The sequence below is a fragment of the Thecamonas trahens genome (genome assembly GCF_000142905.1).
Source record: "Thecamonas trahens ATCC 50062 unplaced genomic scaffold supercont1.20, whole genome shotgun sequence".
Classification (NCBI taxonomy): domain Eukaryota; order Apusomonadida; family Apusomonadidae; genus Thecamonas; species Thecamonas trahens.
The window spans coordinates 474090-485190 of record NW_013657660.1 but is presented as its reverse complement, the minus strand read 5'-3'; the positions used below and the strand labels follow the sequence as shown (position 1 = coordinate 485190).

The window sequence follows — 11101 nt, the reverse complement described above, 5'->3', positions numbered from 1 at the left end:
GTTTTTTTTCGACACCCGGGAGGAAGGAGGAGGGAGAGAGAGAGAGAGAGGGCTGAGCGAGGAAGAGGGAGGTGCACAGCCAATGCCAAATCGCCCGCTGTCTGCCTCTCAACGACGGCGGCCGGACGGCGGCGAGACGGCCAACACCGCTCGCGATACTCAAATGGACGATTCTCTCCTGCTGGGCGAGAACGAGGCCGCAGCTTCGACATGGGTCTCGCTCCGAGCGTCGTCGACATTGGAGCGGAACGTGGTGGCATATGGTGTAGAAAAGGCCGTAGACGGTGCTCCAGACTCGTGCTGGAACTCGGGCCCAGGTTCGCCGCAATGGATCGAGGCGAGTCTGATGGGCGACGGCGGGAAGCTCGCTCTCTCGCGCATCGAGCTTGTTTTTCAAGGCGGTTTCGTTGGTCGTGACGTTACTGTTGTTGTTGATGGCCATGCTGTGGAAAATGCTCAAATCGTTCTATCAGACTCAAACGACTCGCAGATCATCTCGCTCCCGTCACCGCTGCCCATCGCCGCTCACTCGCTCCGCATCGTCTTTGCCGGATCGTCAGACTTTTACGGCCGCATCACCCTCTACTCGCTGATGGTCTACGGCGCAGTCGTCTCTCCTCCATCATCTCTTTCGCTTGATTCACCAGCCTGCTCTGGTGCTTCCCAGGCCGCGCGGCCGTCCCCAAGCCCGCACGTTGATTCGGCCTCGGACTCGGACTCGGACTCGTCAGAGTTCTCGGGCGATGTGGCGTCTTGACATGCACGCATCCCCGTCTCTGAACGTATAGCGTACGCAGAGCTGGATTCCTCGTCGCGTGCAATGTTGCACGTGGCGTGTCCTGCAGAGATCAGGACACAGCCATCGCCCCATCGAACGCCACCTCGAGTGCGGCCGCAATCGGCCGGGCACGACCAAGGCATGCATGACCCGTGCACTGAACTCGCAGCCTCAATTGTTCTGACGTTCCTGCTAACCCACATGGAACACACGCGATCTCTCCGTACCGTCGCTCTACACCCGCGCTCTGCCGCCAGTGCCTCTCCTCACGATTCCAGGTTTGCTGCGGACAAACGTTGTAAAATACACGCGATCAACACGTGCGACCATCTATAATCGCCAGCTGTGAGTAAGATAGCGGCGATGTGGCGATGTGACACTGTGACGGTAGGGCCGCTTCTGGCCGTCCCCAGAGGATCCATCCATCTGACAGGAGTTGAGTCAGTGATGGAGCGGGGGCACAGGGAAGGTCGAGCACTTGACTGTGACTGATACAGATTGGTGGTCAAGTAGAGAGTATGGGGAAGGGAAAGAGCAAGAGCAAGGACAAAGGGAAGGACAAGGGGAAGGGGAAGGGGAAGGGGAAGGGGAAGGACAAGGCGAAGAGCAAGAGCAAGAGCAAGGACAAGGAGGTGGTGGTGACGTCGGAGCAGAGTGACCAGATGGAGAAGGGCAAGGGGAAGGGCAAGGGCAAGGGGAAGGGGAAGGACAAGGCTAAATCCAAGGACAAGAGCAAGAGCAAGAGCAAGGGCAAGGTGCCTGCGATCAAGGCGTCGAGCTCGGACATGGCCACATCGGCGCAGATCGATGGACTGTCTACGACCAAGGCCAAGGACAAGTCCAAGGCCAAGGCCAAGAACAAGGCCAAGCACGAGTTGCCCGTGATCAAGACATCAGCCTCGGACAGGGCCGCATCGGCGCAAAGCGACATGAAGCCTCGGCCCAAGGCCATGCCCGAGACCAAGGCCAAAACCAAGGACAAGACCAAGGAGATTGACAGCATCCTTGCATCATCCGCCAAATCGGTCAAGTCCGCGACATCGACCAAGCGGAAGCGGAGCACGAGTTCGCTGTCGTCATCGGCGACCAAGAAGCAGAAGCCGCTCGCTGCGGCCCGCCCGGTCTTTGTCATCCCAGACAATCTCTCGGGATCTGCCTCGTCCAACTCGCTCTTCGGCACAGGCTCTAGCTCGGCATCTGGCTCGGCGTCGGCCTCGGACACCAATTCAGACTCTGACTCGGATGCTGGTGACACGATGGCTATGGCCATGGCAGCTGTAATGTCCAACCGCGGCCCATCGGCCGGTGTTGTCGACATGACGCCCGAGCTCGAGCCAAAGCCACAGGTTATCGACCGTCGCTCGCTGGAACGCCCACGCAAGCGGCCGGCCAGCTACGGCGGCCAGGTTGAGAAGCTCTCCCTCAACTTTCCGTCGTACTCGGACCTGCCGCGGCTGGAAGAGTACGACGGCCGCGAGGATGATTTTTACGAGGACATGGCCAACAAGTTTGCCGCCCGTCGCACCCTCGGCCTCTCGGTCGGCCGTGACGATCGCGACGAAGTGCCCGAGTCGGACGATAATGTCATCGCCGGCCTCCGCATCCCCACAGGCTACCTCATCCGCGGCGACATCCGGTACATCTCGCGCGTCCACCCGCACAACCCCAAGTGGTACCACTGGCGGGTCCGGATTCGTTCCCAGGGTATCCACTTCCGCGCCTGGCTCACCCGCGAAGAGGCCGCCACCATCATCTCGCTCTGCTCCACCGGTGCCGTCGACATCTTTGAGCTCAACTACATCGTCCGCCGTATCACCTGGCACGACCGCGACGCCCTCCCAGACTCGGCCGAGGACATCATCTGGCGCTCGGCCGCTCGTCGTGCGGACCCTATGTTCAAACCCATCGAGCACGACATCCTTTACTGGCCCACCATCCGCATGGACGCCCGTGTCGATCGCGCAGACTCAGGCAGGGTCATCTGCTCCGGCATCACCGCCCGGCAAAAGTACAACGACGACGTCTACCGCTACGTCCTCTACTTTTCCTCAAGCCCATACTGCTCCATCTACCTCCACGTCTCGGTCGACGAGCTCATGACACTCGCCACGCGTGTTAATCAGGGCGCCATCTCCATGCGCAACCTCTACTACCTCAACAAGTACGCCAACAGCATCGCCACCGCAAAATGTGCTCGCCCGGTCTCCGCCACCGGCAGCCCCTACGTCTCGTCGCAGTTTGATGCCGACAAGTCCAAGATCGCCGCGGGCGCCAAAGCTGCAGAGCGCGCCCTGCGCGAACTCGGCATCTCGGCACGCTACCCGCCCCGCAGCGGCAAGTAAACCCCATCCACTGGCTCGGCCTCACATCTCTTCGGCAACCTCTTCCATCAGAATCTGTGCGTCACCCAGCGCCAACTGCGGGACAGACACATAGTGGTTTGCCCGCGCCAGCCAGCTGAGCCCCTCGTCGAGCGCTGTGGTCAGCGCGCCGAGGCGTGCTACAAATGACTTGCTCTCGCGCGCATCACTGCGGCTTCCTAGCAGCAGCGGCAGCGCCCGCGCCGCCGCCCACAGCGGGCTCAACAGCGGCGCTGCTTCCCGGCTCCGAACACCTACCGAGGCCAGCGCAAGCGTATCTAGAGCCCGCTGCACCTCGCCCGCCAGCTCGTCATCGCACATGCTCGACGGCGCTGTTCGCCCGGAGCCCTCCCCCAGCGCCGCAATCGGCGCGAGCTGCCGCACCACCAGCTCGCCGGCGACACGCTGCACAAACGCCCGCGCCGCGCGCGTCTCGCCCGGCAACAGCCGCACAACGTGGTCGGCCATCGCCGAAGCGCCGCTCATCATCTCGCCTGCTGTCGCCACCAGTGCGTCCGTCGCCCTGCTCCGCCCACAGCAGATGCCGAGAAGCGCGCCCAACGCCGAGCTTACATCGGCCCACACGAGCGACTGCCGCATGTCGGTGTAAAGCGCAAGGAGCGCGGTGCCGAGTGCAACGCACGCTGCATCACCGGCCTCGCCCTCGCCGCTTGCAATGCTGCTGCTTGCCAACCCGCACGCCAGCACCCGCAGCACACCGCGGATGTTGCCGTAGAGCGCATCGTCCACCGCGCTGTCGGCACTCGACGGTGTGAGACGAGGTCCAGATCGGACAACTCCCAGCTGCCCGTGGGCGATCGCATTGGGCTGCTCTTCGCTGCCTGTCGGGCAGCCATAGTTGGCCAGGACCTGAACCCAGGCTGAGACGCTCGGCAGCGGCTCGGCAAGGCCGGCAACAGCGCACAGCGTCTCAGCCGCCGCAAGCACGACGTGCCGGTCTGAGCCGTACGCCACCACCGAAGATAGCCAGGCCAGAAGTGGACTCGGCAGCGGCTCGCCAAATAAAGCCGTCAGCGAGTCGCGGTCAAGCACCGCAATCTCCGCCTGGAGCGCGGTCTGGTCGAGCCCGTCGGTGGCAAGCCCGGCCTCGAGCGGAAAGTTCAGCGGCACAACATGCTGCTGTGCCACCACGACGTCAACACCAATCAGTGGGTCGATGATACCAGCGGTGATGTGGCTGCTCTCGATGACCGACGTTGTGGCCTCAGTCTGGGGCTTCTCGGCAGCCGCTACGGCCTCATCTAGCGCTCTCGTCTGCTCCGCCACATACTCTGCGAGCTCAGCCTGGCGTTGCTCCTGCTCCGGGTCGTCGTCGCGGAGGTCCGCCATGGAGAAGCCGTCGTAGTCATCAAGCTCGTCGCCAAACAGCACCTCGCGCATCTCTTCGCTCATCTGCGCTAACGCCTCGTCACGCTCCCTTCTTGCTTGCTCCTTTCTCTTCTCGTCCGACAGCGTGAGAACCCTCCTCGACGACCGCGAGCCCCGCCGGGCTGGCTCTCGCGACCTCGGCGTCTTCAGCGGTGACAACTGCATATCGGCTATCGACTCTGAGCTCGTCGACTCGGGACTACCAGATCCAGCATTATGCTGCGATCGCGACGGCAGCAGCGCTCGCGGCGATGACGACGCCGCACACGATCCCGACGATCCCGACGATCCCGACGATCCCGATGATCGGTCACCAGCCTCATGCGAATACCTCCACTCACTCTCATTCCCCGAGCTTGATCCTCTGTACGAGCTCGAGCCAGCGCCATCATCGTCGCCATCAGATCCGTTGCTCGCACCCGCCCCTGCACTCGACTCTGAGCGCATGGAGGGGGAGCCCGGCTTCTCCATAACACGAGAAGACTTTGACGAGTCATCCATCTTTGCCATCTCCGATTCTCGCATTCCTCGTTCTAATCTTCCAGAAGCAGTCAATGATGATGATGATGATAATGATGATAATGATGATGATGATGATGATAATGTCGGTCCGACTCCGCCCTCGATGAGCCGACGGAGCTTGCCAGGGCCAGAAGAACTCGAAGAGTGCGACATGGTGGTGGTATTTGACGGTGTACCAACAAGACTATCCCGTGTTTTGTCACACACAACTGCACACAAAACCGCTCCGTGGGATGTGTGGGCTGCCCGTGTGCGTGGTGCGACTTGAGTCGAGTGTGCGTGTGTGTGTGTGCCGTCTGCTCCCGACACGACTCACTCGTCACTTGCTCGCCTCAACAACAGCTGCCGCTCTCTCTCTCTCTCTCTCTCTCTCTCTCTCTCTCTCTCTCTCTCTCTCTCTCTCTCTCCTCTTCCTCTATGTCGCTTTACGTCTCTCCAGTCGGGCAGACGCATCCCGCACAATGTCCGCTTGCGCTTGCGTGTGGGCAAACGCATCGGTACTATGTCCGCTTGCGCTTGCGAGTGGCCGATGACTTTGGCAGCGGGGAGCTGGCACGTCGCCAATCAGCGCGCTCGCTGGCTGGGACACGGACTCGTGAGGCGAGCGTTCGCCGGACCTTACGGGCGCGCGAGGTTGATGCTGCAGGCGGGGCGTCCCGGTCGAGGACAAGCCGGCCGTCGGGAGTGCGGGTGATGAGCGGGATGAGGGGGTCGTCCCAGGCCAGCGGCTCCGGGATGCCCTTTTGCGGGTCGTACCGGATCTTGCGCCGGGTGATGTCAAAGAAGACAATGAGGTCAATCGAGTCGCGGTCGCCCTGCCCCCACGCGTCGCGGACGACGCAGAACCGCTCCCATGCCTCGCGCGACGGCTGGACAGTAAAACAGATCAGGATCCAGGTCTGGAGATGATCGAGTGTGAAGCCCGACATGACAGTCGGCGAGATGTCGACGAGCGCAGCGTGTAGGGCGGAAACAGAGCTACAGTAGCCCGAGTCGTAGCCGCAGCCAAAGATGTTGAGCATCTGGACAATGAGCGCGGCGCCAGCAGCGGCACCCGAGCCATGGTCGCTTGCAGCCCAGCTCGAGATGAGCGCCGCTGCCATGGCGGCAGCGGGTCCGTCGGCCGGTGCGCCAGAGAGCTTCTGGATGAGCTCCGCGGCGACGAGATAGTACTGGTGCGCAAACTCGATGTCGCTGCGGGGAATGAGCGCCGCCCGGAGAGTGCGGCAGTAGATCCGCGTTGCCGCCAGCGGCGAGAGGAGCGAGGCGTTGACGTCGATGATCTCGGGCGCATGCTCCGGCAGTGGGATGGGTCCGTACTGCCGGACAAGGCACCGAGTCTCGAGATCAAGGATCATGATGAGCGGATCGTCCCAGCTCCGGTACTCGCGGACGAGCGCGTACGACGGCGCACGGTGGAGCTTCTTGCGGCCTTGCCTCACAATCCACAGCAGGTTGGCGACTTCAAAGCCCGACGCGACCCACGCCTCGCGGGTTGCGTAGTATTCGGGCCACATCCGCGACGGCTCTGGCGGGAGCGAAGAGTAGCAGAGCCCGATGTACGTCTGCAAATGGATCTTCTTCATACCCATTACGCCCCACACCTTGGGCGCCGCGGCCTGGACGGCCTTCAGTAACCGGTCCATGGTCACCATGACTCCGTACTGCGCATCGAGGCCCATGGCGCGCAGCATCCGCGTCACTGCCTGCTTCTCCAGTCCCCAAAACTCGGATGCCGGAATGTGGAACGAGAGGCCCATGGCGTCGGCCAGATGCTCCATCACAGACGCGATGAACGAGTTGCGCAGGTCGCGGTCGAGGAGCGAGCCGAGAATCTGTGCAAAGAGCATGCCGTATCGCTTGTTGGCCTGGACCAGCGAGCCGTGGACAAACGGCTCAAAGGTCTTGACTGGCGGCGCCGACTTGCGCGCATTGGCCGCAAAGGCCTCGGCCGCAGCCACAAGCTTCCGCTCCTTGGCTGTTGTCCGCACCTTGCCTCGCCCGACGTACGGCTTGGTCCGCCACTTCAGTAGATTGGCGGCTGCGGGCACAGCGCCCGGCACGTCACCCTTGACCCGTGGCCCCGCCTTTCCTCCTTTCTGCCGCACCTTGCGTTTTGCGCCAGCCGCCGACGCCGTGACGCTCTCATCGGCCGAACGCCCGCGCCGCAACGAGCCGACCGACCGCTCGCTCGTCTGCGACCTCGTCCGCCCACGTTCACGCCCGCGCCCGCGCCCGCGTCCGCGCCCGCTTCCATGCCCATGCACACGCCTGCGCCCACGTCCACGCCCGGGCCCAATGTACCCATTATCCATGGTTCCCGAATCGTACGAGCTCGACGACGCGTCACCGGACAAATCGGGACCAAAGTCCGAGTCGGAGCATGAGCCGCCGCCCAAGCTCGAGCTCGAGCTCGAACTCGAGCTTTTCGCGAGCTTGGAGATCGACTGGCGCGCCTTGCGGGCGCTTGCGCGCGACGAGCTCTTGACTGCTGCCACCGGCTTGGGCTTGCTCGCCGGCGTCGCTGCCGCCGCGCGGCGCGACTTGCGCCTTGACGACGCGCGCCTGCTTGTCGGCGGGCTGGAACTTGTTGGCGAGCTCCCGCCCCGTGACGCTTTGGCTCTGGGCGTGCCTGCCGGTGAGACTTCGGCCGAGACCGACGGCGAGAGCTCGAACCGCGGGCGCTTGGGCGAGAGCGAGAGTGCGGTGACTGGCGATCGCGGCGCTAGCCGTGGTAGCTGGGCCGTCTTGGGTGAGCTTCCCGATCCCGTTGGCGCCTTGACAATGACCGCCGACTGGTAGACTTGCAGCGCAGCAGGCTGTGCCCGCTTCATCGCCGAGACCGAGAGTGAGAGCAGCGCAGGCGCAGACGCCGAAGCCGAGTGCTTGCTACTCCACTTGGGTCGCACACCAGATGCAGGACCAGCCGACGATGCCACCGGCGAAGTGGATGACTCGGGCATGGATCTGGCAACGCTCTCGACCAGAGGTGACATGTGCGACTCGCTCAAACTGGACAAGACCGACGAGTCGCCGCAACCAAGAGCACGAAGAGCAGCTTGTGATTCACCATGTGTAAAGACGAGCGCATTCCACAAAGACCGACGATCAACCTTTCGCATCTTCATGGCCTTGAGTTGATCACCAAAGGTACATGATGGCAACCGGTTCCTTGTCCATATCCGTGTTGCCCATTGCTTCAACGATCCTCGCATAAGCTCATCAGGAAGCGTATGCGTAGACATATGGAAGGCGACCTTGTGTCGTTGTCGTTGTGGATATGATTGAAGTTGAAGGGATTTGGGTGGTGGTGGAGCCGGACCGGGGACCGGAGAGAGAGGGCGGGGAGAAGCGGCTGAAAGGGCGGAGGGGGAAGAGGAGGGGGGTATGAAGAGGTGCTGTAGGACTGTTGGGTTGGTATGGGTGGGTGGGTGGGTGGATGGAGAGTGTAGAGGGTCAAGTGTGGAAGGTGGACACTCTTGGCTGTGGCTGTGTCTGTCTCTTGAACAAGCTCGAGGTGATGCGGTCGACGCTCGACGCTGCCGTCGTTGTTGACGTCGAAGGTTTGTGGTGCGCAACCATCAATTGATGGTTTGTTTGACTGATGAAGGAGGCGCCAACTTGAGTTTTCCTTCTCCTCACCTCGTCGTCTTGCACCACCGCGTGGAGTTGGAGGCTGTGGAGAGAATAAAGGCAGTTCCCCACAGGCAAAGCAGCCTAAGTAGGTATTTGCATGTATGGCATGTTGGGGGTGCCTTTTATGCGTTGGTTACTACCTCGGCTCGCATGGTCGGGCTGCTTCGGGTCGAAGGTTGCGGAGGGTGCTGAGCTGGCGAGTGTGTCGACCGCTGGTGCGGGAGTTGCCACGTGCCGACGCACGCGGGGCCCGGCGTGAAACCATACCCCACTTTCAAGGGGCACAATTTTTCTCTTGATGTACTTCACTGCCTGCTCCCGAGCACTTGAGCTGCAGGCAAGAGGGCAAGCGACCCACTCATAGGCATATAGAGTGTCGGCAAAGGTCATCCAAGGAGATGGAGTGTTGGATGGACTGCTGCGGTGGCGTTGACAGCTACGCAGGCGGCAAGAGAGTTGTCTAGTAAGGAGTACGTTTCGGTTTCAGTCGTTGTCTGACGGACCTCGCGCCACAAAGCGATGCAGCCGCAATTGTTCCGTGGCCGATATGCTGTGTACTGGACAGTAAGCTTGTGCGCGTGCGATGCAGTGTGTGAGCGTGGAGTGACGGCTGAAGTTGGCTACGGCTGCTGCCACGGGCGAGCAGCACACTTGACTTGGGGTGGGTTTTTTTCAGATGGCAAGCGAGCCGCCGTGGCACGACGCGTTTGAGGACATGGGGGGCACGATCTACTTGTCAGCCGCGTCGCGGACACCGCTACCGAAGCGATGTGCTGCAGTAGGCAAGGCTGCGCTGGAATCCAAGTGCTTACCATGGCAGCTCGACGGCGACAAGCGGCCTGATGCGCTGCGGGAGGCGTTTGCCACACTGGTCGGCAGCGAGAGCGGCGGCGATCAAGTGGCCATTATGCCATCCACCTCGTATTGTATGACGCTTGTTTCGCGATCCCTCGCCCAGGTTGCTCAGGAGGCCGGTGGTGAGCTGCGAGTCGTGTGCGTGGCGGATCAGAACTCGTCGGCGGTGCTCCCGTGGCAGGCGGTCGGGGCCAAGCTTGTGTTTGTGGACGGGACGAGCGAGGCGATAACGGCTCAAGTCGAGGTCGAGCTGAAAGCAAATGCGGAGCATGGAGGCAACACAGTGAGTGTCATCAATCTGCCGCCGCTGCGATGGACCGACGGGACGCTGATCGAGCTGAACAAGATCGCGGCGGCGCGGGACGCGCTCTCGCCGTCGACCTTGCTCGTTGTTGACGCCACCCAGGGACTTGGCGTCATCCCGCTCGACGTGAACAAGCTGGGCGTGGACGTAGCGGTGGCCTCAGTTCACAAGTGGCTTTGTGGTGTGTACGGAGCGGCGCTGGTGGCGGTGTCTCTTCGGGCGCGGGCGCTGCTCTCGCCACTTGACGTCCACGAGCGAGCACGTGCCGGCGGGAGCTCCGACGGCTGCCTCCCGTACGAGCCCGGCTTTGGCTACCCGCTCGCGGTCAAGGCTACTGGAAGTGGACTCGATGGCGGCGGGCGGCCGAACCCGGTGGTGCTTCCTGTGGCGCTCTGTGGGCTGGAGCTGATCAACGAGTGGGGCGGGCCGGCGGCGATTGCCGGCGCGGTCTCGGCTCTCACCGACCGAGTGGCGAGCGGTGGGCGGGCACTCGGGCTGCGTGTCCCCCGTTGCCACGCGCCGCATGTGGTCGGCTTGGGGCTTGGGGCCCAAGGCTGCGCCGAGGCTGCGGCGGCTGCGCTCAAGGCCGCCGGCATCGTGGTCTCTGCGCGATCGGGTGGGCTCCGGGTGGCGCCGTACGTGTACAACACCGCAGCCGAGGTGGATGTCTTCCTGGCTGTGCTCGGGGCGTGGCTCTGTGAGCATCGGGTGCGGTGTCGGCTGTGCGCGAGTGGGAGCCGGATGTGAGGGCAGTGGCGGGTGGCGACAGCGAACGGCGTTTACTGTAGCTCAGAGGAAAAAGTAGCGGTACATCTCGGCGTCTTGCTGCTTCTCGGCGTCCGAGTCGACCTTTGTCTGCTTCTTGGTGTGCGGGTTGGAGCGGCGCATGAGCGGCTTACCGACCTTGCGCTTGAGCGGGAGGCGGGCGCGGCGATCCTGGTCGAGCTTGCGCTGGGCGAGGATGGCGGCCTGCTCCTGCTTTGTCTTGCGGCGGTTCATCTCCTTCTCACGCTTGGCACGGGCCTTCTCCTCGGCCTCGACCTCTGACTCGTCGAGGGCGGCGACGTGGCGAAAGAGCTCCTGCAGGCGGCGCTCGATGTTAGTGAGCATGGGGATGACGTCGAGAATCTCCGAGGTTCCGACCTTTGTCTTGCGGTAAACGTCGTTGACCTTGCGGCGGATGAGCTCGATACGCTCCTCGGTGGGTAGGCCCTCGAGGACGTCGATGTTCTTGGCTTGCTGGCCCCAGCCTGCCCG

The 11101-nt window shown here is 62.7% G+C and overlaps 6 protein-coding genes across 6 annotated transcripts in view; 3 read left to right on the top strand and 3 right to left on the bottom strand.

Moving 5' to 3' along the window:
• Positions 1–163: 163 nt before the first annotated feature.
• On the top strand, positions 164–1097 carry AMSG_04765 (TR4 orphan receptor associated protein TRA16; the record flags this gene model as incomplete). Its single annotated transcript, XM_013902979.1, has 1 exon — positions 164–1097. The coding sequence occupies one exon, from the start codon at positions 164–166 to the stop codon at positions 755–757; it is 594 nt and encodes a 197-aa protein (XP_013758433.1). The 3' UTR covers positions 758–1097.
• Positions 1098–1270: 173 nt separating this feature from the next.
• AMSG_04764 (uncharacterized protein) lies at positions 1271–3135 on the top strand. The gene has a single exon (XM_013902978.1). The coding sequence runs from the start codon at positions 1297–1299 to the stop codon at positions 3118–3120; it is 1824 nt and encodes a 607-aa protein (XP_013758432.1). The 5' UTR covers positions 1271–1296; the 3' UTR covers positions 3121–3135.
• Positions 2689–5314, bottom strand: AMSG_04763 (uncharacterized protein). Its single transcript, XM_013902977.1, has one exon. It carries the CDS (start codon positions 5200–5202, stop codon positions 3142–3144), a length of 2061 nt encoding a protein of 686 aa, XP_013758431.1. The 5' UTR covers positions 5203–5314; the 3' UTR covers positions 2689–3141.
• A 145-nt stretch (positions 5315–5459) lies between these two features.
• AMSG_04762 (uncharacterized protein) lies at positions 5460–8433 on the bottom strand. The gene has a single exon (XM_013902976.1). It carries the CDS (start codon positions 8292–8294, stop codon positions 5550–5552), a length of 2745 nt encoding a protein of 914 aa, XP_013758430.1. The 5' UTR covers positions 8295–8433; the 3' UTR covers positions 5460–5549.
• Positions 8434–9273: 840 nt separating this feature from the next.
• On the top strand, positions 9274–10651 carry AMSG_04761 (aminotransferase). The gene has a single exon (XM_013902975.1). It carries the CDS (start codon positions 9362–9364, stop codon positions 10589–10591), a length of 1230 nt encoding a protein of 409 aa, XP_013758429.1. The 5' UTR covers positions 9274–9361; the 3' UTR covers positions 10592–10651.
• AMSG_04760 (uncharacterized protein) overlaps positions 10609–11101 on the bottom strand; it is a gene marked incomplete at its 5' end in the record, with an annotated part of 1796 nt that continues 1303 nt past the window's right edge. The window contains one exon of the mRNA XM_013902974.1: positions 10609–11083. Within this exon, the coding sequence (XP_013758428.1) occupies positions 10634–11083 (450 nt within the window). The 3' untranslated portion in view covers positions 10609–10633. The remainder of the gene's footprint in view (positions 11084–11101) is intronic.

Coding starts and splice junctions, on each gene's coding strand:
- AMSG_04764 (XM_013902978.1), top strand. CDS start 1,297: ATGGGGAAGGGAAAGAGCAAGAGCAAGGACAAAGGGAAGGACAAGGGG.
- AMSG_04763 (XM_013902977.1), bottom strand. CDS start 5,202: ATGTCGCACTCTTCGAGTTCTTCTGGCCCTGGCAAGCTCCGTCGGCTC.
- AMSG_04762 (XM_013902976.1), bottom strand. CDS start 8,294: ATGTCTACGCATACGCTTCCTGATGAGCTTATGCGAGGATCGTTGAAG.
- AMSG_04761 (XM_013902975.1), top strand. CDS start 9,362: ATGGCAAGCGAGCCGCCGTGGCACGACGCGTTTGAGGACATGGGGGGC.